The 27,584-nt window shown below is 50.2% G+C and overlaps 1 protein-coding gene across 1 annotated transcript; it reads right to left on the bottom strand.

Annotated features, from left to right (window-relative positions):
• Positions 1-107: 107 nt before the first annotated feature.
• PHF12 (PHD finger protein 12) lies at positions 108-27,566 on the bottom strand. The gene is made up of 15 exons (XM_048967323.1): positions 27,144-27,566; positions 26,711-26,892; positions 14,796-14,868; positions 12,902-13,289; positions 12,244-12,364; positions 11,175-11,307; positions 10,309-10,473; positions 9,477-9,638; positions 7,661-8,477; positions 6,112-6,234; positions 4,629-4,772; positions 2,812-2,910; positions 2,222-2,304; positions 1,583-1,721; positions 108-1,288 (listed from the first exon to the last, which is right to left on the bottom strand). Exons 1-15 carry the CDS (start codon positions 27,207-27,209, stop codon positions 954-956), a joined length of 3,030 nt encoding a protein of 1,009 aa, XP_048823280.1. The 5' UTR covers positions 27,210-27,566; the 3' UTR covers positions 108-953.
• Positions 27,567-27,584: the final 18 nt, after the last annotated feature.

Genomic DNA, 27,584 nt, shown 5'->3' with positions numbered 1-27,584 from the left:
CACCAGCCCTGGGGAGGGGGGGAAATAAAATCACACCGAGCTCTGCTGCAGCCCCCCAGCCCCATTCCCCCCCCATCCTGCTGACAGAACGACACAGACAGGCAGAAAACAATGTGAATTTTTCTTTTTTTTATATACAGAATACAGGAAAGTTTCTGTAAAGTCTAAAACGTTACAATTACTCTGTACAGTGGAGCTAGCCGGCCTGCTGCAGGGGGTGGCATATAAACAAAAGAGACAGAGGGGTTACGACGAAACGAGCTGCTACAATAGACAAGTCGGGGGACGTCATACCACATGTAGCACTGTACACAGCTTTAAAACATTGAAAATGCCATCACTGATGTATTTACACAGAATCCAACGCTTTTCCTTATTTGAAATTAAAAAAAAAAAGAAAAGAAAAAGGAGAGAGGATGGACACCAGGCAAAGAATTTGTTTCTCACTGCCCAATACACAGTAGCTACTGTAGTGCAACCAGAGCGGGGAGGGATGGGAAACGTAACTGTGGGAAGAAGAGCGGCTTCTTTACATTAAATAAAACAATGATATTGTATAGATTTGCTGTATGAAAACTGTATTTCTCTTTTAATATAAAACTATTGTCACTGGCACAAAATAGAACAAGTTTCTGATTATTTTACAACTGCGTGGGTGCGATCTGTCAGAGTCCTCGGCTCAGACGCCCCTCGCTCCGACGCGTCCTGCTCTCGCTGCAGTTTTCCTTTTAAAATGAAATGTATAGTACAAATATATGTGCAAATGCCCCTAAAACTTGAGCAAAAAAAGAAAATTAAAAAAAGTTAAACGTTCTTCATTTCATGCAAACGGCGTGTGGACAGTCTCTGGGCTGACGTTAGAAAATCCCACCTGGGTTTTGTACAGTTTTTGCATTGCCAAGAGTCTGAGGGCGTTTTCCTTGCATCTCCAAAGCTTCTCTTCCTCCAAATTCCTAGGGAACAGAGTTGGAGCGCAGCACGGGCACCTGGTGGGGTTTCAGAGAAAGCTTCTCCTCCAAGTCCATGTCCTGTACTAAGGCAGCGTCCCCCTTGGGCTGTTTGGTCGCAAATTCGGTAATGCTGAAAACAAACTGCAGGCAGCCCAGCTTGATGTAACTGCCGTGGTGGAGCAGAGCCGTCCCCTCCCAGCCAGCCCCGCTGCCCCCTATCAAGCTGGAGCTGCTGGCTTTGCAGTTGCAGGGTTTCCGATGCTGCCCTTGTGCCTGCGAATTCATCACGGCGGCTTCTTCATGCGGCTCCTCTTCCTGCTTCCTGCTTTTGTGTCGCTCTGGAAAAGAAAAAGCACGTCAGGTTTGGTGCAGCTGGAGGCAGCGGCTTGTTTCAGCCCGTTGGGGCTGCTGCTCGGGCGCTCCGGGAGCAAACCCTGCAGCCTGGAGGCACTTCAGCAGCAGATGGAAGAGGAACAGAGTCCCAGGGCAGCCCTAAGAGGCGTCCCGTTGTCCCCAGGGGGACACGAGCGCGTGCAGTTCAGCAGCCGGGCAAGAGGAAGCTGAGCAGAGGGGAACAGGACCTCCGACGGGTCCCCAGGGCACGACAGGGGCTGGGCTGTGTGGACACTCACTTATCACACTCTGCACTTTGGCAACAATACTGCTGGGAGGAGTGGGAGCCATCTTCTCCGAGAAGTCACACGAATAGAGAACGTTGTCCACCGTTGTCCCGTGCTCACTGTAGTTCAACAGCTCGTAATGTTTCGTGTTCTGAGCAAGGAGAAGAAGGAACTGATCACAAACAACCCCTCCCTGCCTGCTGCTGTTGATGGTCAAACAGGAGCCTGTCTCCAGCGGCACTTCCATTGGCAGACCGGTCTGTTTACGCCATGAACAAACTCATCTCTGGATGGTAGGAAGAGGCAGCTCTGTTTACACTAACATTTTAGTTAAATATCAGCCGGGTCAAAAAGGATCAAACCATCTCTGTGCTATTTTCCTTCCCCGGATGCCAGCAGTGACAGCACTTGCTTGTGGTCAGCCTTTGTCCACAAGCACTTTGCTCAGAGCAACCATGCTGGCAGAGCTCTGTGCTTCAGAAAGGGGTTTGACACAAAACGCTGACGCAGCCTTCATGGAGTGAAACCATTCACAGCTCTGGCTCCTACTTTGCAGTCCCATAAAGGAGCACCGCACAAAGGCAACCTGCTGCCTGTATCTCCAGCTCCCCCTGCCATGCATGCCAAGCAAAGAAAGGCTCGGGCTCTCACCTCATCGTAGAATATGCAGGCGTGTTTGCCGGACACGTAGTTACAGTGACCATAGCTTGTAAGGCACACATCCATATCGGCTCCTGCCAATGGGGAGGACAAAAATGCTCAGTTCGTTTCAGGAAGAAAAAAAAGAACTGCCAGGCAGCAGAGAACAACAGACAGAATTAAACTTCAATTAGCAAAACAACAGGGGAGCAACTGCCTTTGTCTGCACTCCCAGGCCTGCATGAATAACGCCGCGATAAGCCACGAACAAAGTTTCAGTGGGGGAAGGGAGAGCTGGCTGCTGCACAGGCAGGAGGGCTGAGCAGCATTTAGGTGTTACCGGCCATTTCCAGAGCACCAAAGGGACGCGAGAAACAAAACCCACAAGCAAACTTTAATTCTTCCCCCTGCCCAGAGAGGTTCTGGTGCCCACCAGGCTGCAGAGGCACAGCCCCAGAGCAAACATTCTGCTGCATGGGGGACTTCTGTGTTTGTGTTCGTGAGGAATCCCAGCAGCAGCGCTCATCTCGCCTTGGAGCACACGGGGGGGCAGGGAGAACCACTCTGCCTCCAGAAGGTGACACTGGGGAAAAGCCACTCACCTGTCCCAATGTAGAGGGTTCGATAGCACATATTGACCGCACCCCCCAGGCCCATCAGAGGGTAGAACACTGCCCGGGCTTGCACTTCCTTTCTTTGCGCTGCAAGATAAAGAGAAAGCACTTGAACAATGTTATCAGCTCCGCTGTTTGATGCCAGCAGACAGCACAGATCCTAAGGGGGGATGCAGCTTTAGCCTCAGCTCCAGCTTTCCAACCCTCCAGAAACGTTTGTGGATAAAGCATCTCATCGTTAGGGAGAAGCCTTCCCAGGTACCCAGAGAAGCCATGCAATTGCAGAGCACACGCAGCAGAGCCATGCTGAGAACAGGAGCTCTCTACTCCTAGCTTCTTTCTTCATCTCTCCTGCTTTGGGTTATCAGCCTTGTGCCTTGCTGGCAAAGCACCGCTTGCAAAAATCACCAACATCACAGCTCCACTTGTAGAGAAGCTGCGGGAAAGGCACAGGTTGAGCAGCCTGGACCAGGGATTAACCCCATTCCCAGCACGGGCTGATGTCCTGAGCACACTGCTTTACCCTCAGGTCAGTCCCTGCAGCAGTTTCCTGGCAGCCAGGTTGAAATCATTTGCACACAGCCGCGTGAACCGGGCAGAAAATCATTTTCTGTGGAACAGATATCAAACCGCAGGGCACACGGGGCTGCCGGGATTTCAGCAGCTGTCTCTTGGAGATAAGCCCCTTACACACACAGAGCCTCTTCTGACACCACATCTGCAGGCCAGTTTTAAGCCAAGGGTGTGAAATCAAAGAGCAGAACACAAGGATTATGAGACTGCTTGCAGAGTCACCTATGTCAGGAACAGTGGCCACACTGAGTGGCATCCCTGGACGTGCAGCACTTGGCACAGTTGAATTGTGCAGCTTGCCACCTCTGCATGAGTCCTTTCAGTTGTCTGCCTCTGCTGACTCAACAGGGCTCACAAAAGGTTTGAAATCTACTGTCAGTAATGCTGAATAGTCAGCTGGATGCATCCACCCTGTCCAGAAAGGGCTGTGGGTTAAGACAGCATCAATCTGCCTTTTGGGAAGCAGAGTGCTGAAGAATTTCCAGGAGTTGGTTGCTTGGAGCAGCACAGGAAAGCAGCTCCGATCGCGGCCTGGCGCTGTATCCAACAGCAGTGCTCAGAAGATGGGCAACAAAGCATTCAGACAATGCTGTGATGCTACAGCAGCAAGTAAGCAGGCAAGCACAGAGCTTCAGAAGAAGGTCAGCCATGCCAGCAGACTTCCAAAGACCTTATCTTGGATATCCAGCCCCAGGCCCAGCAGGGAGCAGACAACTGCTCCCACAGCAAGGCTGTGCACTTAGTGCTCGAAAGCAGATCACACTGAATGACTGCATGCAGAGGAACAGGAAGCCACGTTCCCCGTGCAGCTGGTGGTGTTTTAGTAATGCCAAAACCCACGACCAGAGCTGAATTCAGGCCTGTGGAGATTATCAGCGTATTTATCTTAAATGTTTCTCTTGTCCATCTCAAAGATGGGGAGAGGAGAACAACGCAACCTTCCCATCTCGTGCTCAGATGAGTAAAACGTGACATCACTAAAGACCTTCAGAAAATCAGAAGGCTCAACTGACACATTAGGTGTATACATGAAGGTGTTCTCACTGCATGACAAGTTAGCAGAGGGACCTGGAAGCGTTGCAGGTCAGCAGATATCCAGAGAAGGAAATGCAAAGAGAAAGGCAGCATCAAGCAGATACCAAAGGAAGAGTGAAGATCTCCTTCAAGGAACAGGCAGAAGTGCCAGAAGGGTAAGGCTCAACATAACCCAGCTATTCTAGGGCTGCTCTTACCTTCAATGTGGTTTGCCACAGGAGATTGCTGATGGGCACTGACACTGCTTGCTAGAGACTGAGCTTTGGAAGGAAAGAGCTGATGTATTCTCTGCAAGGCCAGAAACTTGATCAGCTGCTCATCCAGCATATTTATCTCAATCTCTGTTAAAACAAAAAGCAATTAGTACAGTTATTCATGGAAAGGAGTCATCTGAGCTGCAGTGGATTTAACAGTCCTGCTTTCAGACCTGCCATGTGCTTCAACAGCAAGGATCAACAACATCCACAGTACTGAGAACGTGACACACAGGTGGTCTCTTACTTCTCACATGAGCAGTACGTAGAGAGTGTCAGCTATGGCTGCAAAGCTGCAAAGCAGGCAGACAGCAGAAGTTCAGGGCTCAGAAATTTGGGGCAACAAGGACTGCTAGGTTGAAAACCTGCTGTTTCAGCTCAGAAGCAACAAGGCTGCAGGGGCAGACATTGCCCCTTTGGCAGTGGGCTGGCTCCTCCTCCTGAGGCTTCGTTATCTAGTCGTAAAGTCTTTGCACTGCAGCAATAACCACCTCTGAAGCAGCTCCATGCTCATTCCTGAGTCACATGCTTTCACAGCAGGGTCAATTAACCAAAACAAGGTAATTCAGACTGGATTATTAACAAGCTCTAAAGCAGATCTGTTGCTGATAGCTTTGAAGTATTTCTAGTTGTGAAGCCCTATGGAGATCTGCCTTCTGGTAGCAAAAGCAGGCTGGCTAACCTCTGTTTCCAAGTTTTTTTGGCACCAGCAACAGTTAAAAACAGCAAGCAGAAGAAGCACAGACACAACAGCCTTTCCTGATGGCAGAGGGGTGGTCTGGCTGAGCTGAGCAGCTGGGATTCACCCATGAGAAGAGGGCCATCACACTTGCAATGCCAGAAAGGCTCCATTTGAGAAACAGGCCCTGGCACCAGCCTGCCTCACTGTGCTGTGGATGACTGCTGGTTAGGAACCTCCTCCTGAGGTCACTGCACTAAGATAGGGCAATTCTTGCCAAGTGCAACAAAAGGCAAATAAAAAACTACGCCAGTCCAGGAGAAGACAGACAGAAGCAGGAATCAATCAGGAAATGAGCAGAGCTGATAAAGCACCACGACTCAGAGACTGCTCAGCTACAAGGCGTGGAGATGCTGGGCTCTGTGCACGTTGGGAACACCTCTGAGCACAAACAGCACCACAACACAGGGCTGCAGGCTCCTGCACGTGAATCCCACCTGGAAAGAAGCCCAGGCAATAGCATTGGGATTGTTCCTCAGAAAAGCTTCAGGCAGAAGCCTTCCATTGGCCTCGCTGCCTTGGCGAGGCTACAAGTAGGGAAATGTGTGACACGTGTAAGGTAATGCATATCCTGCTCCTCCCTCACCTGACTGCAACCCTGCCTTATCTCTGCAACTCCTTCAGCACAGAAAATGCCCCGGAAGCAAACGCACAGCGCTAACAGAGACCGATAAACCAAATACTCACCGCCGTCCATAAACGCCTTCAGGGAACTGGTGAGGTCCAACATGGCTGCAGAGTTCGACGTGAGCGACGAGGGCAGAGTTAAAGCGCTTCCTATGGATAAGGTGCTGGGGCTGACCTTACCATCTACAGGGAGAATGGTGCAGAGGAGATGTGTCACCGTGACGTGAGACACATGCCCAGCCCTCGGGCCGCTCAGAGTGACTAATTCTGCACAGAGCCATGCTTTGAAATGGGCCCCAATTGGAGACCACGAGCTTTCTGCCCCTTGCACGAAGGTCAGTGTGTGCCTGGAATACAGCACTGGCTCTCAGCCTCCATCTCCCTCAGTTCTGGAGGAATTCTGCACTTCAGAAAGCCGGGCCCCCCCACTCCCCAATTAAAGCAGCAGCAATGAGAGACAGAAGTGATGCTGTGCTACAGACACTGGCCGATAAGCACTGAGCCCCCAGAGCTGAAGCAGCCTGCTAAACCTGCAGCACTTTGCTAAGCAGCCTGCCCAGGTCTGAACAAGCATTAAAAACACGCCTGCCTCAACCTTTTCATTTCTGTACAATTACCAACTCTGGGCTGGGAATTCACCACTCACAGCACCCTGCAGCACCTGAAGGCCTCCCAGCCTTGCATTTCCAAGCAGGGGACAAACCAGCAGCCCCAGAACGACTGCATTGGTTCAGCAATAAGCAGGGATGGCAGCTGCTCCGGGAGCTGCTCCCAAGCACAAGCTAACGCTCTGAAGTTACTCAAGAGGAATTTTCAGAACAATAGGATGCTGCCTACATTGCACTCCACCCAAACCCACACCGAGCAGCTACAGCTGCAAGGAGAGCAGTGACAGGCAGCTCTGCTGCTTGCTTCAAACCCAACCTGCACAAAGGATCCAATGGTTTGAGCTTTGGGCTGGTAGGGGGGAGGCAAAAGGAAAGTGAAAGCTTCTTCTAGCAAAAATGTAAGAATTAAGAGATGCTACCCTCACACCTTCAGCTCTCCATGTTTTTCACTTGATATTTTTACATTGATGAATGGGTTTGTGCCCTTTAACAGCAAGATTTTAGGGCAAAGCCCAGGACAGAATGGTAAATCATAAGTATCTGTGTGAGCAGAGTGGCAGGTACTAGACTCACTACAACGTCCCAGGTCACATTCCTGCACGTCAGTGCTGTGCAGCTGCAGACTTAGCACAAGGGGACACAGCCACCATCAGAACAGAGAGCAGAGCATCAGAAGGGTGAGAAGTGCTTGGGAAAAAAGCCTGTCTGGCAATCCAAGTGGTGCTCTAAAAATCAACTGGCAGTTTTATAGCAGCACTGGAGCAGACAGGGAGGCAGCAGCCAAGGGATGGGAATCTATTGCTGCTTCCCAGAGCTACTGACCCACTGCCTTGATGCTGAGGATAGAACTCTGCTCTCAGGTTCATCCCACAGCTCCTGTGAAGGAACCTAGGATAGGAGAGACTGTCCTAGGTTCCTGAGAGAAAGCCTGCAGGTCCAGAAACAGCACTCAGCTGCACGCCTCCCCACCCTGGGGCCAAGACCAGCTGCTGGGCGCTTACCTGAAGGTGGTGCTGGTGAACAGAATCTGTTTGTGGATCCAACAGCAGAGATCCCATCTCCTGCAGCCTGGGGAGGGGTGAGAGCCCTGGTGGCAGTCAGAGGGGAGCCCATGGATCGCAGGTCCGCTGACAGCGGCGGTCCTATCTGCGTCTGCACGTTCTTCCTTTGCAAAGTGCTGGTGGTCTCCAGGCTGGCACAGGAGCTCGATATGGAAGTAGGCATGCTTGTGACTGGCACAGAACCCCTTTGTGCACAAGAAACGGGGCCTCCTACGTTCTCCGTTTTGACAATGGTTCCAATGGTGTGATTCAGAAGTCCACAAGTCGCTGGGGGCGTGAGGGGCCTGGGCCACGTTTGCCGATGGGACAAAACAGGTATTGTGTTACCAGCTCCAACCAGCCTCTGGGAGTCAGGCAACTGTGCTGAAGGTTCGGATGAAACGCCATAGAAATGAGGACCGTTTACTTTAACGTCAGAGGCCGTCGGCCCATTCGAAGTCCCGCAAGAAGACACCTTCTTGGATTTATCTAGACAGGAGCTGCAGTTGACATCTTCCTGTGACACAGTCTGCTGGGATTGTGAGGAACTCAAGGAATTCTGGGTGGTAATCCCTGAGGTGCAGGATGACATGGAATAGAGGGAAGGTGTGGGTGCCTTGTCAGCTGCCTGGTAAGGGTTGGCGAGCGCGCCGTCTGCCACAATAACAGGCTTAATATCAGCCTTCTCTGTTTGTTCAGAGTCCCAAAGCGAAGTCATCTGCTTAGCAGATAAATGTTTCAATATGCTGCACTGGAGCGCAACAACACTACAGAGCCACTGGGAGAAAGGGAAAGAAAACCCACACGTTAGCTGTGCAGGCACACCGTGCTCCAAAGCTCCACTGCCCCACTGCACAGCACCCAGCACCTGCTCACAGCACCCAGCACCTGCTCTGAGCTCGTCTAGTACTGGGAGAAGGCTTTGGATGTACACTGCTCAACTCTGCAGAGCTCAGCACACAGAGAAGCTGAGATCGCAGGAGGGGAAAGGCAGCAGGCAGCTCTCTGCTCCCAAATGTTTCCCTTTCTCTGCATTGAAAGCGGTGCAAATTCTTCAGCTAGTTACATTCACATTTTCCACTAACACGGGCTTCTCTCCAAACAAAACCCTTCAGCTTACTCCACAGCACGCTGCAAAGAAATGCTGATTTAACTCATGCTAAAGGCAGTCACCTGCCAAAGCAGAGGATCAGAGCATCTTTTCTTCTACACCTGGCTGAAGATGCCCAAAAGATTTCCTCAAAGTTTTAAGCCTTGTGGTCAGTGTGCACACACCATGCACAAGAACCATCAGGACTCGATGCCTCTGCATCGTGGAGTCCAGCAAGGAATTGCCTGCAAGATTTAAGCAACCATTTGAGGTCGATTTAGAAATCTTTGGTTATCAGCAATAAAATGCTGCCCAGTAATGTGACATTAACACACAAGCAAATGTGTCAGAGAGCAGCCTTACATAATCAAATTGGAAGTTATGTCTTCTCAGCCAGGAAATAAAAATGACATCTAGACAGAAAGCCCTCAATGCCACTGTTAAGAGCAGAGAAATATTTCACCACTTTCCTGAAGTGTCAGGTGAGGAGGCTTTACATTTCACCCGGAATACCAAAATGAAGTTTTAATGGGCGAGGGGTGTCAGAGAGAAGACAAGCTATCACCTTCAGAAATACGATTCTGAGACTGGTTTCCCTGACAACTGCTCTGATGGCAACTGAAAGGGAAAAAGATTGTTGTACCAAAGCAACTAGAGACAGAGTCTAAGCATTTTGACTTCATTTACCTCCTGTTGTTCTGTCTGGCTGGCTAAGTGCTCAGTGTTCAAAAGGTGCTTCTGCAAGGGTTCCTCAGGGATCCCGTTACAGATCAGCTCGCCATCTCTAATCGCTGCAGGCGCAAGTAACGGGGGTGGAAGCCGGTACTGGGACTTTATAGCATCAGGAACCTACATGGGAGAGAAAGAAGATCGCACATGAGAACAATTACTCAAGAATGACTTGTTAAATTAAGTGCCTAACCAGCACTGTGCTTTGTGTTTGGTGTTTTCTGACCCAGAGGAATCCTGCAGACAATACATTAGAAGTTTCAAGTACCGAGTACTTTAAATTGATGCAGCTATGCTGAAATTAATAGGTTTCATTCCCTCGGGTCAGGCATGACTTCAGCATAACACAGTGGCTACAGCACAAGAAAGTCATGCAAAGAAAAGGCAAGGAAAAAAAAAAGGGTAGCATTTAAGGTAGCCACACGTTATTTTTCAGGCATTCTGGTAGAGATGTTCCTTGGGGTTCAACAGGGAACACAGCGCAGCTCAGATTCTGACTCTAGGGCCACCTTTGGTCGGTTTTATGTTGTACTTCCCATGCCTGTGCTACATTTAAAGGTTCACTTCTCATAGTTGAGCATCACGGGTGCTGCAAAAAACAGAGCTGCTTAAACCCTATGTGCAGTGAAAATAACTTCCCCGACTGCTGACTTCCAGACATCCCACCAACACGTTCATTCAGTCCCCACCTCCTCCTCGTGCCCCAACAAGGCTATCCCTATGGGGCATGCTGGTTTCCCTGCCAAACTAACAGGGGGAGTTTCACCAACACCAACTTGTTGACACTCACCTTCAAACCCTTTCTCTTCACTGACTGAAGAACTCTGCGATTCGGAGGATGTTTCTTATGGATTCGGTTTAAGAAATCCACCTTGACAACGTGCTGAGAAATGGTGTCCTGGAAGCGGTCAAACACTCGGCACCGATTGCTCAGGGTCAAGTTCTTCTGGTTCAGCTGGGTGATCAAATAATGCCACAGTAGTTAGGGATCTGCAGGGCACTAAGGCACCCTAACACTGTCATAATGCCTGGCAGCACTGGCAGTACAGCACGGGCTCTGCTTTATGCTACTTACTTCCTGCAGCTCTAACCGTTCCTGCTAAAGGCCACATTGCTGGAGGCAGAGACAAAAGCACTCAGAGGCCTAAAAGCAGCAGCAGTGCTCTCAGAAGCAGTTTCTCTGGGCACAAGCCCTTTGTTCCAGCCCCCTGTTTTCTGAGCATTTAGTCTCAAGCACAACATTTTTCATTTGCTTTTCCACAGATGAAAGCGCCTGCTTGGAATGAAAGTTCTTTGGGTTAAGCATGCAAAGAGTGACTTCCCCTATCTGTAGCACCGAGCTGCTTTGTAGCACAGTTTGGGAAGCTCATCTAGATCTTAAGCAGTCCAATCCGAAAACCAGACAAGCTGGCAGTAAGTCACACTCTGAGCTGTTGGCTTCAGTTACTAGGATATCCCCCATCTTTATATTTTATTGCAGAGAGCAGCATCATCTTCCTTTGGAGGCACACTGCTTGCAGCAGGAGCTTTACAAGCATTACGGGGAGCAATAAGAGCTCAGAAGCTGTTTTACATTGTTGTACTTTGTCCCTTAATGGACCTGCCAGGTTCCATTCCAGCATCCGGTTACCATACTGCAATCACAGTCCTGCTTACCACCATGTGTTCTATGTGATTTGGGCACATCCATCTACCCAGAGGCATGGCAGTAAGAGGTGGCTCCAAACAATCCATGTGGAACAGGAGCGGGCAATAATCACACTGAATGAGAGGTGCCACTCTGCAACTCCTGCAAAGAGAGAGTCACATCTCATTTCCCATGCAGAACAGAGTCAAAAGCAAACGTGCAAGCTTGGCTAACCACATCAGCTTATCTTTCCCTACCAAATCCCACATGCTATGTTACTTGCATCTAAAATTAAGCTTCAGGTTTGTAACTTGAACTGTATGGACATTCTGCAAGACCCACTCGAGGTGAAAGGACTTGCCCAAACACACGAGGGCTTCTTGGTCCTTTGGAGGAGAAGCAGCAAGCACCTGCCCAATTCATGTATGCAACTTCTCAAGCTGATGTTATGCAGTGGTTATAAGTGGCTTTGTTTAGAGCAAGACTTAAAAGATCAGAAAGAAACCTCAGACATAAGCTATTACATTTTTTTCCCAGAAAACTGATTCTGACTGGGTTCCCAAAGTGCTTTCTTGGTTCTGCTGACAATTTGAGTAGGGATATATCTGTGAGGTTTTTTTCCTACAGTCATAAAAAAACCCACAGCAGTACTTTAAACTAGTTTTAAGATTTACCATTGCAGCACAATACCCCTGTTTGCCTTGGGCTTATAGCTCTCTCTGTATATTTCTATTTCCTAAAGGTCACCTCTTCACATTCTTTCTTTATGAGCCATAAACAAACACCTCTGCTTTCTAAACCACCACCACTTTAGATTTTTTCTGAGTAGAAAAATACCAAAGGCAAGATGGCTCAATCTCTTCAGGCTACACTTTAAAACCTTTACAGCTATGCAATACTGCAGAAGCCACGGCTGCACTTGTCGTTAAGCATCTGCTATTTAGCAAAGGTTATTATGCCCTTATTTGCTTAGAAGATCGTAAGTAGTGAAGGAAAACAGGAAAGATAAGAGGTTGGTCTTTTTTTTTTGTCAGGAAGAACTTTGTTCCCATGAATGGTGCAGTTACACCAAACAGCTTCCCTGGAAGAATTAAATACCTGTTGCATGTGAAGCAGACTTTGACCGGCAAGGGAACCAAACCATTGTGGTCTAACTCGTGTTGTGCTTTCTTGACATTCTTTCCTGTGGTTTCTTCCTTTCTCCTCCTCTTGCTAGTACCTGAAAGAAAATTTTAAGAAAGCTTTGGGTTACCCACACAGCAGAGATTTCCTTCCTGGTAGATAATCAGCACAGCAAGAAGCAGACAGAAAAGCCTAAAAGGAGCTGCTTCAGGAGCCCTTATCCATCACTAAATCTAGATTTAAGTGACAGAGATTGGCTCTAAAGGTAGGCATACTTCAAGCTTAACACATAGGGAGCCATGGAAACAATGCAGTCATTACTTGATATGGTTATATCATACAAAGAGTTAAAAATCAAGTAATTGGACAATAGGGAAATTCTTCAGATGGACGATTTAGACTCAACTGAATGCAGAAAGAATCCATTTCAATGCTGACAGAGCTGCCAGCAGCGTCCCCACATCCTGGGGAACCAGAGGCAGTTAGAAGAGGACTGCTGGATGAGGACCAAGGAGAGCAGAACACCTTTTGCTTTCACCACAATCAACAAGGAGTGGAGAAGGAAAAAAGCAAGATGGCAGCAGGATGCAACTGCAGACACCTCCACCAACACAGCGGGCGGCCCGTTGCTCACCTGGAAGTGCTGTGGTGCAGGTCAATTCATTCGGCAACTGGAACTGCGTTGGGTTCCTTTCCATGGCAGCAGCAATAAGAAGCTCAAACGGTCGCTTCAGCTGGGGCTGCCCACAGTCCATTTCTGCAATGGCAGAGTCATCATCCACGTCAATTATGTCCTCATCGACATCATTCTGCTCTGAGTTGGGGGTCTCGGTGCTGGCATTGGATGTGGGAGTGCCAGGCCGGCTCGCTCTCCTTTCCAAGATCCTGGCATGCGCATTAGCCCTGATGCTGCTGCTAGACCTGTCCAACAGGTCTGCGTCACTGGTTGGGGAGGTGGTCCTTTTCCCAGATTTGTCCACCAATCCATTTACCTGCCCCAGCTCTTTCTTCTGTTCTCGCTTCTGCACGACATGAATAGGCAGGCTTATCACGGAGGCCACAAAGCACATCGACTTGACAAACAAGCAACTGAAGACAAACAGCATCTGAAAAAGCTTGAGCCACTTACTACAACTTCACCCGTGAAGTCACCAAAGCCTTGACCTAGCAAAAGCAATTTGATTGCAGATGACAAAAACATACAGATGACAAAACAGCCGAAGGGAACACCAAGCGTAGGGAAGAAAATGAGCATCTCCCTCTCTCCTCTCAGGACAGCTGTACCTGAGCCCAGATCAGGACAACGTTTCACAGCATCTAGCCCTAAGTACCTGTCTGATCAGACAACTCTGTTTACTTTGCCAGCCAACACTGAGACAATCTCCATGGTAGGTCATTCATTGCCGATGCAGTCTATTAACCTTGGCAGTGCATCCAAACCAGTTACAGAATGAGAAGGTCAGCTGGAGAACACAAGCACATCATAAAAAACACTCTGCTATCTCCTGACACCAGGACTCATGAACAAGGTGGGCAGAGGGAACTGCAGCAGAGGAAAACAATACGCTGCCATCACTGAGAGGTCCATTCTGCAGGCAGGGGCAGCTGCATGGCCAACTACCATGCCCCAGTGTTTGCCAGCACCCATCTACTCCATCACTAAGAAACGTTCTGGAAAAGGAGAGATTTTTAATACAGAGAGGTCTTTTTGTTGGTGCTGTGCTTCTGAAATTTATATTAATATTATTACATTTGTGACCTTCATCTTTGCTGTCAGCAGATGCCTGAGCAGTACCCTGGAAATGTAACAAGGGAATTGCTTCAGTAACATAAGATCTGTTTTGGGTGTCACTTCAAGAGAACAACTGGTAGATAGTTCAGCAGAGCTCCCAAATCCTCTGCCACACAGCCTCGTGTAGTCACAGAGATAAGATGTTTATGTTGTGCAAGACAGTTTCCTGGACAAAGAGTACCAAAGCAAAGAAGACAAGCCACAATCTTGCTCAGTCATCTCCCCATCCTGATCAACAGCCCAGGAAATCACAACTCGCTGTGATTTCACCCTCTGCTGATGTGCAATTGCTGTGAAGTCACATTTCTATTTAAAAAAAAAAAAACCAAAAAACCCCACACACATTAACCACAATCACAACCCCAATGCTAAAGCTGCATTAACAGGACTCCTGCTGCACCTGCAGGCAGCTCACCTCCTCCTGTGTGGGAGCCCCCCTCTCTGTGCCTCAGTTCTCCCTCCTTTCCATAACAGGAGGGAAGGTTAAAAGGCACAGCCTGACACAAACAGGTCAGGTGCTTCAGTTCCGTGGTTCTTGGTAACAATATTAGAAGTATCAGGATGGTCTCATCAACACGCTTTGGTTTTCTTGAAGCCTTTCCTAAACAAAGCCCCTCTTAACTCTGTGCACAAAGAGCATCTCTGGCACTACGTGTGCTGATACGAAGGGGAGAGGAGATGACAGAACCACAGACAGCTGAGAGGCACAGAGCACACTTGTCACAAGAGGCTTTACCTTTCGGCGCACGGTGCAGCGGTGACACATCCACTCCCCTGGAGGCAGCATTTCCTCGCTGAGTGGAGGGTTGCTGCAAGAGAAACACAAAGCAATGCTTTAAAGTTATTTCTGGAACATCTCATCTCCACGCAGCCCGACTCAGGGCAGCTCTGTCACCAGTGATGTTTGTCCTCCACGACATCCATTTCATCTCCACCGTGCAGAACGCTCCGGCAGTTCAATCTTAGAATTGAACAGCAAAGGGAAATGGAATTATTTCTGTGCCACACGTACGCCTCCCCCTAACCCTAGTGCTTCCTTCAGCTTGATGCTTCTCCATACTCCACGCCTGGGTGCACCAACTTCATGGTGGGAATCACCCTCCATCTTAAGACAGCCCAATGCTCTCAGAAGTGTCACCACATACAGCCTGCCTCGCCTGCGATGCAAGATGCATCCTACTCGTATGGACTTGTACTTACTATAAAAACAGCATTACGTCAAAAGGACATTCTCATTTTGATTCTAGAAATAAATCAAAGCAAATTAAATGTAGGAGTAAGGAGGGCTATTTTGAGATTTTTTTTTCCCCTCACTTAAAGGCAGAGCAGCATATGTTAGCTGCTACACTTCCCTTACAAATCCTACAAGCTCGAGTACTTTCCAACACCTCTTTATTGCAAAGTTCTGTTATTTCAGCAAACTGCTGACTGCTGCAAGAGAAACATCCACGCTGTCAGATAAACAGCCAGTTACCACGCAGCACGGCTTTAAGATATATTTCCATCTAAAAGCTCTGCCTATCGATGCTGGAGATACGACACAAAGCCTGCTAAGCACGTCGACCCCCCGTGCCCAACGGATGCACTCTGCAGGGCTTGGCAGCTCCCTTTCCCCACATCAGCAGCAATGACTGAGAATCATTGAGTTGTTTGAGCTGGAAGGGACTTTTAAAGGCCATGTGTTCCAAGCCCCCTGCAGTGAACAGGGACACCTACAGCTGGGTCACAGGGTGACTGCTGCATGGCCGCACAGGCATGGAGCTCACCGGCCCTGCTGAGAAGCCATGCAAGCACAGGCAGCCAGCTCACAGCTTCCCTAGCACAGCAGAATCACACGGGGCGTTTCAGCCTGGGCTCCTAAGCCCGAGCTAAAAAAACAAACACGCTTCTTTTGTTTAGACAAAGTCCCAACACTGTGCACGCTGCTGTTCCCACAAAGGTGCCGCAGCCACTGTGATGTGCGCTCAGCCCTGCAGTGCTTTGCCGGAGGCCTGAGGGAAGAACGCCGCCAGGATGGAGCTGGTAACCTCAGCACTTGTGGTGTCAGGCTCATGGGAGCTCTGTGGAGCCAACACATCTGGCAGCCATTTTGAGGAGCAGGGTTGCAGAGGCCTCAACGTTCTGCGCGCTCCAGAAAGGCAGCGCTCCGCGGATACGCAGCAACATACCTGCAGCTTATGTTTCTCATTTCCTGGAGGGCTTGGATGAACAAGAGATCAGGCTCTAGACGACAGCACCAAAGCCCCGACTACCAACTGCTTCCTAGGAAGCCTCGAATGCCTGCCGCAAACTAATCTTCTGCTGATAGCAGCGAGGAGAGGGGCTGGGAGGAGCAGAACCAACGATCTCCAGGTGCCCTCCGCAGCCTCAGTCCCAAGGTGGGCTTGGGAACAGCTCAGGTTCAATCCCGCTGAAAACAGAGCCCTTAGGACTGCACTACAGTCAGCACAGATCCTCCTGGCCCACCCCTTCCCAGCACCCCAGGGACCAGGAACCCACAAGACTTTGGTTTATTCCTGGTGGATCCGTGCCTCTGAAGCTGCTGCAGAGCGTGCCCCGACGGCTGGGAACACGCCTGCCCCGTCCCAGCGCCGTGCCAGCCAGCCACACGCTGCCAGAGCCCCGGGGCATTGGTTTTAACTGTTACCTTCACCTTACATATTTTATAACGAAACAAATTAATACCGCAGCAAAGCTCCGGAGGTGCCTACAAGAGTTAGAAGGGGTTTCTTCCTAAACGTGCAAGCTGTTGGGATGTTTCTTTAAAAAATCTGAGCTATCTGCTCAGCAACCACGGGATCCTGCATACAGTGATCTTAAATAAAGCTCTCACAAAGCAGCATTTAAGAGAATGCTTCTTCCCAAAGGATTGGGAAAGATGAGCGTCAGTGCAGCGGCAAGGCTGGAGCTCCCAGCTTCACCCCCTCAGTTTTTGTGCTCGCTGTCAAGGCCTGACTGCCACGGCAGTGCATTAAAAGAGCGATTCTGCTTCTCCTGGTTAATGAACTGTTCATCAAGGCAGCTCGCTGCACTAACAAAGACTGATGAATGCTGCACCCGGACTGCCGGCCCCTCCGCACGGAAAGAGCATTTCCTGCATCTTAACATAAAGCCAAGGAAGCGCTGAAGAACGCCGTTTCAACTGCCTGGTTATGACCACATTCCTCAAGCTTTCACCGTCAGCGTTACCAGAAGCTCGTTTTTGAAATCCCAGCGAGGCATTTGGTCTTCACAACCAAGGTAAGGAGCGGTGCTTTGGCAGGAGCACGGGGCTGCTTTCCCCCATCCTTCATTAGCATGCAGCCCTCCAGCCGCCGCAGCCTGCTGCCAGCAGGACCCGAGCCGTGCAGCACCAACGTGATCTCCGGTTACAGCACATCTCCTGGAAGCACACGTTGCTCCGCCGCACCATCCTGCCAAACCCTCCTTTCAAAAAGTTTCCTGTGCTGTTGTCACAGCGGCCCAACGCTCTTTTACCTGCAGGGTTTGGTTCGACCGGACTCAAAACAGCCCAGAGGACAAACACGTTCCTGTCCCAAAGCCGCTACAGCCATACCCAACTGCCCAAGGCCAGACTGATTGCTTTTTTTGGGAAAAGCTAAGTGGCATCTCTTGAAATTCAGATCAGATTTATGTTGCCAAGGCTTGCCCTTGTGAACTTTTAGGCTCACTATTATGCAGAGCTTCGCAAATAACATTTAAATGGCTGTGATGAAATGAAAAATCTTCAGGAGTCATCTGCACGTTGGGAGCTTTTCATCCAGCAAACAATAGCACGAAGCCACTCTGCTTTTTAATTTCACACTCTGCAGCTCTCATAGATCAGATGCCCGTTGTTAGTCTAAACCCCATAATTACTCTTTACTTTGCTGACCTCGATAAATGAGTAAACAAATGCTCAAAGAATGGCACCTTCTTCAGCACAAACCGGGCTCAGCTCTCAAAGGAAGCAGTTAGCAGCTAACCAGGAGCTATTTCCACGTGGCATTCCTGGTGGCCACCTCGCCTGCAGGCAGGCTGACAGCTCTGGGGATGGGCAGCTCTGGGGTACTGGCAGCAGGCAGATGACCTGGTGTCTGGTGGAGCCTTCTTCAGTAACTTCTCTTTGATTTCAGTCGTTTTCTGCAGAAATCTTCTCATTACCTCACCAGGACTCAATGACAGGCTTACAAGGAAGGATGCTGGTTACGTCTGCCAGTAAGACAGAGGAAGAAACATCCGGCTCTGCTGCTGGATCCTATTTATCCCGGTGATGGATAGAGGTACAGCTGTTCCACCGGCTTCATAAAGAACAAGGCTTCCTGGCTTCCTACAGCAGGGCCTCAATGGCAGCCGTAACGAAAACGAACCAGGAAACCAACGGCACTGTCTGCACATTACAAGCAACCCATTGAGAAACAGAGAAGGTTGCATCATTTACACATGCAGCTCTTTGAATCAGTGTTACTGAGCCCCAGTTACACTCTGCTCACAGCTGCTCCAAAGCCCTGCAGAAGGACACCTGGAACAGGGCGCCTGGAGCCTCTGCTGCGGGCAGGAACCACAGTGCAGGCAGCAGCTGCAGCCTGGTGAAGGTTCTTCTGTGCTGCAACTCCTACCTTCCTGCTGCAGATCTTGGGTCAAAGAGCTTACTATTTTCTGTGAAGATGGAAGCAAGGCTTCATTATCCTGAAGGTAATTATAAGGAACGCCAGCAGCTCTGCCCTCTGTTCCGGTAGCCAGGATGGCTCCTTGGCACAGATGGACCAGTGAAGCTCTACAGCAAGTTCTTCAAACTCCATCCGCTCATTCACACGGACATTCCGATGCTCAGAGTACAAGCAGCGATGCTGCTGATGAGCACAAGCACCACAGCAGGGATCACCAAACTTCAGATGAGCTCTAAGCATGACCTGATCACACCCAAACTAATGGCTTTGAAGTTTTCTGGAGTCCAGTAGGCTCACGTACTGCGTATGTTATACTCACTCACAGCCAGCAGTGCAGTCCATGTTAATGGCTGAGCATCAGCTGCTGTATTTTCATCTGTAGTACAGATTCCCCTCCCCAGAGGAAACGAGTGGAAAAAAGCTTAACAGCACTCAGCGTCAGTTTGTTTACTCTGAAGTCAAAGTCTTGAACGTGTATATAAAGGCAGGGAGATGTTTGTACATCCAGCAGGGAGAGATGGACATCCAGGACAGGTCAGCATGTGATTACTTTGGCTGCCACTCAGTAAGGAGGAGAACAGAAATGGTCGTTTCACACAACACCAATCATCCCATCCTCTGCAACAGTGCCTCTGCTCTGCACACACCTCTCAAACAGAGTTAGAAATAAGGGCTGAGCAACAGACAGAGAACAGAGGCAGGATTAAAACACCGTGATACAGCCAAATAGCGAGAAGCAAGACGCAAGCAAGGAAAGACAAAGGTATGCTAACATCTCTGTGTCACCAGGTATGCTACATCCCAACGTGGCATTCATTGCACGCTTCTTTCTTCCTCCTACATACAGTGAAGTCCAGCTTTCTGTCTCAGACCTGACAATCAGGAGTGTCCAATAAAGCAGTTAAGCCGCAGGTAAACATGTGATCCCCTGATGTAATTGCTTGCTTCTATTCATAGGAAGAACCCAGCCTAGAGACCAGTCCCCAGGCAAGCCATTAGTTATTACTCTCATTAACAGTAGGAAAAAATTAAAGGGAGAAGAGGTTTTTAAGATATTGGATTTCCATACACACAACTATATGGCCATATAAATAAATGGGATTGAAAGAACACGTGCCCTCCAGTTGTCTTCTGTTTGCTGTTGTTTTGTTTCCAAATTAGCTTGGCTGCTTTTGAATTTCTGCAATTTGGGGCAGACCTGCAAGTTCACTGAGCCTGGCTTTGTATTTCTATCCAGAAGTCAATAGGAAGACTTGTTGACTTTGGAAAATTTGGGTCACGCTCTGAAATTCAGCCATTTTGCACATCCCCATTCCATCCCATGCACCACTCCTCTCGTGCCTGTGCTGCAGACAATGGTAACAATAGCCTGAATTCAATGGCCACATTCATCATTAAGTGTTCAGATCTCTATAGCACCATCTTCTTAACAGATTAGAAGTCATCTTCTCAAAGCAGGATGACACATAGGGAAGCAACAGGGAAAAAAACAGGGCTGAGGAGAAACACGGCACTAGTGAGAGCCAGTTCACCCAATTTTGTCTCGAAAGAACAATAAATGAATAGACAGCTCTACTGAGAAAAAGAAAAAAAAAAAGGAAAACACGGGTTAGAGAGGTTTCTGAAAGGTGAACACATTCAGCCCTAGCAATACCGAGTGTGTTCAAAGGAGAGGGGCTGAAAGGACAGAAGCAATAAGGTGGCAGAGACGAAAAGCAGAGAAAGCAGCACATCAGAGGAAGCTGAGACACAGACCATAAAAGCAAAAATATGAATTCAGTTTCACACAGACACAAGTGAGGTATGATTCCAACACTTCTGTGTGGGCTAGGCTTTCCCAAGAACACTGGGGAGGAAAGGGAAATGTAGAGCAACACAAATATCCCTCCACTCCCAGCCCCCAGAAAAGCCCTGACAGAGGGTATAAATCCCTTCTGCCTTTCCTCATCACCTTCACATCCTGCTCCTGTGGCTATTCTAGCCTCAGATCTCCGGGAAGCTCACGTGATGGCTGCCCCAACTCAGTGGCTGTAGGCAGGTGTTTCACACCAATCACTCCCGCTTGCCAGGAATTCAGTATGGGGTTTTCAGCCTGCCAAATTGCATCCTCAGGCCACTGCTTTCCGTGGGGTTCAAAGTCAGTAATCTCCGGCTCCATCTAGTTTACTTCAAGTGAGTCGTGCAGAGCAGACGTCAGCAGAAATAGGTTAGTGCTGGGTTTGGCTCTGTGCTCCCCCAGCTGCCCCGAGATGCTTTTTGTGCTGCAGATCTGACACACTGACTGAAAGAATGATTTACAGCATTCCTTTCCTTCTTCGTTCTCGACTTCAGGAAGCATTTACTCCACACCCTAAAAGGGTATGGAACCACCTGACTACTGATACCCGTCAGCTCCCTCATTAAAGGAAGGCACTGCACCGTTTTTACTCAGCTTACACAGGCACTGCAGCCTTCCTTCCAACAGCTGGGCAGGCACTGAGCTGCTGTGGGGCTGCAGGCACCGTGCACTGACTGCTCTAAGAAAAAGCCTCCTCTGACCGCCTCGTAAAATCCCAAGGTTCGCCAGTGACTCGACGTGGCAAGACGTTGAATCCAGCACTCCACAGCCCTCGAACAAAGCCATGTTATACTCTGAGATACATTAGCATTTTCTGAAGTCCCAGCTTACTTCCTGAGTGGTTAAAAAAAAAAACAACAGGTAGTCATTCTCACATGTGATTTATACTCTAACCGGCAGCACTCCCTGAAGGCTCAGACTTTGCAACACTTGCCTTCAGGAAGATACATCTCCTTCCTGTAAGTAACTGCTTTCTTCTCAGTGGATTCCAGCTCCTTGCTATCCACCTGACCACTAACAGGGCTCCAGAGCACAGGAAAGCCCCCAAGAACCTGCCAGGTACCACTGAGTCAGTGCAGAATCAACACAGCTTAACGTCCACACCTGCAGATCCCTGTTTCCCCCCGTCTAAAGCAGCTCTGAGAAACTGAGAGCAGTGAGAATGATGAGAGCATTACACCACTCTGTGTAACGTGCAGTGGTCCTTCTCCCATTCCCAGCTGTAAGATCTGCAGGCAGCTGTATAATCTTAACAGCACTGAGCTTGCATGCGATAAAAAGGCACAAGGCGAGCTAAATTGAGGTGAATATATTTACAGGATAGCACTAGGATCTCCATAACAAACAGTCATTAGCAGATTAGCATTATGAATCTAATCCAATTAAGAATTTCCTTTGCAAATGCCTAGAGGAGCTGGAATTCCTCTGGGAAGACCTTTCCATGTTTTCAAACGCTCCCGTGAGTCATGCCTGCAGGTCTGACATAGCAGGAGGAGCAGCTAACGAGGCCACGCACACTGCTTCCCAATGAGCCACTGCCACCAGCACGGCCTTTTCAGGACGACTCAAACACCAACTCCACAACAGCACCAAAAAATAAGAGTTCTCAGCTCCGTGAGTCCCGGTCAACTTAAAAGTGGCACCTTCCCAAGCCAAGGGACAACACAGTGGAGAAGTGTCCTTACTAACAGCCTCACACTGCGCCCTTCGGATCGCGGATGTTTGACAGAACGCTGGGCTGTGCCTGAAGACAAAGCAAAGTGAAGGAGTTACACATCCCTGTTGTTCAGATGGAGAGCATCCCCATGCCTTGCTGTGACCCACGATGTGAGCGCTGCTCTGCTGCCCACACCGCAGGATGTGCTCACGCTCAGTTTAACACAAGCACACTCAGGCTACAACTGTCATCCGCCGGTCACAAAAAAGCTGAGATTAGTTCATGAAGTTCTCATTATCAGCGGCTTCCTGGTGCCCCCAGCTTAAGGTCGCACATTGAGCTTGACCTTATCTGGTTTTGCACTGAGAGATTTAGGACGAAAATAAGGAGAGCGAAAGATTTCATTGGTGCAACTCTGCTTCAGAGAACTGCCAAGTCCGATCATGTTACCACATCTGCAGGCACATGCGCAGTGACCAGCACAGAGAAACCAGGCCAGAGCAACTGCTTCCTTCTGCTTTGGGATCTCGACTCCAGTGGCCCCAGCAGTACCGAAATACCACAAGCACAGATGCACAATGAGCTGTTGGCTTTCACCACTATTCCTAGGGGTAAGACAGCCTGCAGGGCAGCTTTCTGGCCATCCTGCCGCTCCTTGCGGATGCTTTGAACCTTTCAAAGCTTCACCTGAAAGCCTGAGGTGACCAAAGCACCACCCGAGGGGCATGAATGGCAAAGACAATAGCCAGGCTAATGCTTTCCTCCTCACCCCTCACACAGAATGGATATTTATGCAAAATCACAGCTAGACCAGATGCCGAGATAAGGCAGGACTTGAATAAGGCAGAGAAAGAGTTACTAATGTCCTACAGTTAAACACAACTTTTTTCCATTCTACGTGTGAAGAGTTTAACTGATGTGACTCACAGAAAATATGCAAGACTCGGGCTGAGCTCCGCTGTCTCCTCTTTGCAGCTCTGTTACTCCAGTTCTTCGACAACAGCACTCGGGAGAAGACTGCCAAAGCCGAGAGGAAACAGAGCCAAACGCTCCAAATACAAACATAAAGAGGCAAGTGCTGCACAAAGTGCGTGCAGGACCCAGTGGGGACGCGGTGTATTTCTGCCACAGATGCAGCAAAGGGAAGCCCACTGCTGGGCAGCACCACTGCATGGCACTGTGTGCTCACTGTGATGGGCAGCTGGTGGGGTTGGAGCAGCTCAGGTCACTCTAGCAATGCTTCCACAGCAGCACACGATCATAAGGGGGACTTGAACAGCGATGCTCAGCTGGGTGAGCAGCTCTACGAGGGCTCCTCCACACTGTGAGACTCGAAAAGAAGCACAGCACCGGGCTGGTATTCCCCTCCCCCTGTTGCTAACTAAACTTCTCTTCTCCCAGGGATCTTTCTAATCCTCTGCTGACGCTGTAATGAATTTGCAACATCGCTCACTTTGCAAACAGGCATAAGAAAATAAGGGGAACTTGAACAATCACACACCCGGGAGGAGGAGGATATAGATGGGGATGAATAACAGAGGTAATGGAAAATAAAGCTTTTTTTCTTTTTTTCTCCAAACGTGTAAAGATGGAAACACAGGGACCTGAGTTAAGACAACATCAGGACGAAAATGCAGGCACTGCCCCATGACCCAAGCAGCAAATTCCAGGCAAGCAGCACAACCAAAGCCAGAGTTGGGAGCTAAAAAAATCACATATTGTTTTCAAGGAGAGGAAAAAGCACTTTGGAAATTCAAACCTGAAGACCTGTCTGTGATACTAACCAAAGGTGGTGACTCTGAAGGGGTTCTGCACTTCCCCATATCCCTCCCACCAGGCCCTGTATCTGCAGCACCCTCTCACCAGTACCTGGAGTTCTACACCAAAGCAGCTGTTCTGTATTGTGAGAAGAGCTGAAACCCCAACAGCTGAACCAGGACAGCTCTTTCACCTCTAGGAGAGCAGCCATTCCCCCTGTGCAACCACACAGCTTGTTGCTTCCCACCAGACAGGCGTGATGCCATCAGACTTGGGAAGTTTGGGGGATTTTGAGCAGGCAGGTTCACACAGCGCAGTGCCATGGAGCATGGTTTCCATGTGGGCAGAAATGAAACTGCTCTGAGCTGGGGCTGTCTCTGAGCTGACCACACCTTGACCTCTCCTTTTATTGACTGATTGCAATTCCTTGGCCAATTAAGTGCCCTCTTTCTTTTTTTTTGTGCTTCATGGATAGTAAGTACAACCTAGCACGAAAGCTTACGATAAATATTAAAAGAACAGTTAAGCTGCCAACACAATTCAGCCAGTATAGCTCAACTGCTATTCAAAACCACTTAAGCAAGCACTGCACTACAGCTGCTATTCTTTAAAGAAAAACAATAATTAAAAAAAAAAAAAAAGCCAGAAAGGAAGTTTCAAGTGCTGCCTTTATGCCTGAGTTTATATCCTGAACGGAAGTTTACTTTATGCAAGATGTGGAAGGTGAGGGGAAGAAAACATGGATATAAAAGCCAAGCATCGCTTTGAGACAACCTGGTTTGCTCCAAGGCCTCAGCAGGGCCAGGGCTTCTGCTGCTCCTGAGTGCTCACCCAGAGATAGCCCAAGGAAGGGAACAATAAAAGCAAGAAGGAATAACCAGAGCTGCACCTTCTGTCCTGAAGGGTGACTAGTTAGCCCAAGAATTTTTGTAATTATCACGTAACCAACTTGAGTACAGCCAAACCTCTCTAGATGGCTGATTTACATGACCATTTCCCACTGGCTATAAGAATCTTGCCAAATTAAGTCATGAATCATAGCCAGATTTCACCGTGCGCAGAGCAGACCCATTTACAGTTAGGATGAGCCAGGATTCGGAATCAATTAAACTTTGCAGCATTAGTCACAGCCCTTCCATCCGAAAACCCAAGCGTGAAGCCTCTGCAAGAGAAGGCTTGGGATGCATTCAACAACATCTGCAAGCAAACACTCGAGTTAAAAGCGAGCATATCTGGTGTAAGAAAAAAGCCCTTACGTTAAAGCCTGTGGAGAAGGTCGGAGGAAAGAAAAAAAGGTCGGTGTCATTCTAGTAAATGCAGAGGATGTGCCCAACCACCAGCAGCACTTCCTCGGGGCACGAGGGATGATGTCATGGCTGCTCGCTACAGCATTGTTGGGCTGGCCTGGCTGTGTGCTGCTAACGGGACACTCCCTGCACAACTGCGGCCGCACGCTCAGCTTTCCCGGTATCAGCAATCAGTTCAGTAAGTGTTCAGAGAGCTGCAATCGGCACAGAAACGTGGTGTAACCAGCGTGCAAAGAGAGGGGAAAAAATAGGTGAAAAAATAAAGAGACAGCTGTAACGGGGTAGCAAACAAAAAGCTCCAAAGCATAAAAGAGAGAAAGGAATGCGGTTAAAAAATCTCCCCTAAGGAAGAATACTCGGTAAGCATGAGCTCCAGCTGTTTGACTCGCCCCGCTCCCTCCTCCACTCCATTATCCACTCTGGCTGTGCTAATTTAACACAAACCCTCAGCCTGTGTCAACTGTTGAGCGAGCAGAACGGGCACTGCAGCCCCCATTGCATCTCCTGGTGCAGAACGGAGGAAAACTCCGCTGTGGAAAGTTGAGGGCTGGCTTTGTGCTGCGTGCATGGGAAGGGCCGAGGTGAGGCCCCAGAGCCCTCCCTGCTGCAGCCTCCACTGAACGGCGACGCAACCGCCTCCACGCGCACCTCCAGCTCCAGATTTGCATGCAAAAAGATCTGCTTTTATCAACCGAGCCGCACAACTCCAAGCAAGAGGGCCCGGCTACCCCGAAATTCACAACAGTCATTCCCCACGGATGAGATAAGCGTGTCTATGGAGTCAGGAGGGAAGGAAAAAGGAGGGAAAGAAATAAGCCGTGCCAATTTTAGAAGTCCGGAGCCCCGGATTTCTGCAGGGAAGGTATTTTCACGATCGAGATACTCAGGAAGAGCTGCGAGGGTTTGGAAGTCACATATGCAGCCAAAATGGCGCTGAGAATAAAAATATAATTTAAAGGAAGGTCGCCATATTGTAAACAGTGAGGCAGGGAGACACAGAGACAGCAACCTCCATTATTCCCAGCAGCCGCTGCAGCACGGAAGCGCCGGGAAGGCCGGGCCCAGCACAGGGACAGCACTGTGAATCCCCTTAAGGCAGGGACCGGGGGGGTGGGGAGGAACGGGGATGTGTTTGGAGGAGAGAGGAGGGGAAGTGGGGTACAGGCGGGGAGGAAGGCGGCGGGCAGACCGAGGCCTGGGTTCTCCTTTAGGCCTCTGGGCACAGAAAGAAAGGAGGGCCTGGGGTCAGCGTGTCCACACCATGAAGGTGCCCGGATGGGGTTTTAGGTGTGGATTGGAGGCTTTTAAAGGGGGAATGGGAGGGGGGGGGAACGGAACAGAGTACAGCAGGGCTCACAGCTCCGTTCGGTTCCAAGGCAGGCACTTAACGGGGGCCCCAACCGCAGGGACACAGAGCAGGAGGGCGGGAGCACAGAGCCTTACCAGCACTGGAGGTGGAAAGCGGCGGGGCAGTGATCGCAGCACAGCAGGTCCCCTCCTTCCTTGCAGCTATCGCAGCTGTCGTGGTTTGTGGCCCTGCCACTTCTCCTGGGCTCCTTCTCGGGCCTCCTGCTCCTCTTCTCCCCATCTTCGCTCTTAGGGGGAGCCAGCAGGGCCTGGATTTGCTGCACACACACACACACAGAGGACTCTGAGGGCCGCCCGCACTCTGACCCCCACCGCCCCCCATAGCGCAAGGCTCGGTGGGGCCGGGATAAGGCCGAGCCCGCCCCGGGAGGCCCCCACCGGGGATTGGGCGAGCGGCCGCACTTCCTTCTATGGCCACGGGGCTCGGGGCCGGGTGGGGGGGGTGGGGTGTCGTAGGGGGGGGTCCCCTCGCCATTTTGCAGCCCAGCCGCCCCCGCCGCCCCCTCACCTCCATCAGCCCCCCGGAGGTGTCCAGGTCGTAGACGATCGTCTTCGTCTCCATCTTCTCCCACATTCATCCAGCCCGGGGGGAGCGGCCCCGAGAGACCCCCCCCACCCCACCGCGAGGGAGCGGACGGAGGGACGGGGAGCGGCGGCGGCGGAGCCCCACCGGGCGGCCTCGAGACGGGAGCGAGGCGGGGCGGGCGGCGCTGAGGCCTAACCCACGGGCCGCTGCGCTGCTCGGCCGGGACTCCAACACCTCCTGCCGCCGGGCCCGGGGGAGGCTGCGGGGGGCCCCGCGCCCGCTGCCATACCGCGCACAGGAGGGCCCGGGCCGGCCCCGCTCCGCCGCCTCACAGCGCTCGGCCCCGCACCGCCCCGCACCGCTCAGGCGCCGCCGCGCTCTGCCCCTCTCCTCCTCCTCCTCCTCCTCCTCCTTCTCTCTCTC

The sequence above is a fragment of the Lagopus muta genome, chromosome 20 (assembly GCF_023343835.1).
Source record: "Lagopus muta isolate bLagMut1 chromosome 20, bLagMut1 primary, whole genome shotgun sequence".
Taxonomy (NCBI): Eukaryota; Metazoa; Chordata; class Aves; order Galliformes; family Phasianidae; genus Lagopus; species Lagopus muta.
The sequence above is the reverse complement of the archived record's forward strand: the minus strand, read 5'-3'. Positions and strand labels throughout refer to the sequence as shown.

What these genes read in the sequence shown, in the direction of transcription:
- PHF12 (XM_048967323.1), bottom strand. Translation starts at nt 27,209, where the DNA reads ATGTGGGAGAAGATGGAGACGAAGACGATCGTCTACGACCTGGACACC. An exon ending in GCTGCACCGTGCGCCGAAAG is followed by an intron (nt 13,290 to 14,795) that starts GTAAAGCCTCTT and finishes CATGTCGTGCAG; the next exon opens with AAGCGAGAACAGAAGAAAGA. An exon ending in TGTGGCAAACCACATTGAAG is followed by an intron (nt 2,911 to 4,628) that starts GTAAGAGCAGCC and finishes TTTATCTTGCAG; the next exon opens with CGCAAAGAAAGGAAGTGCAA.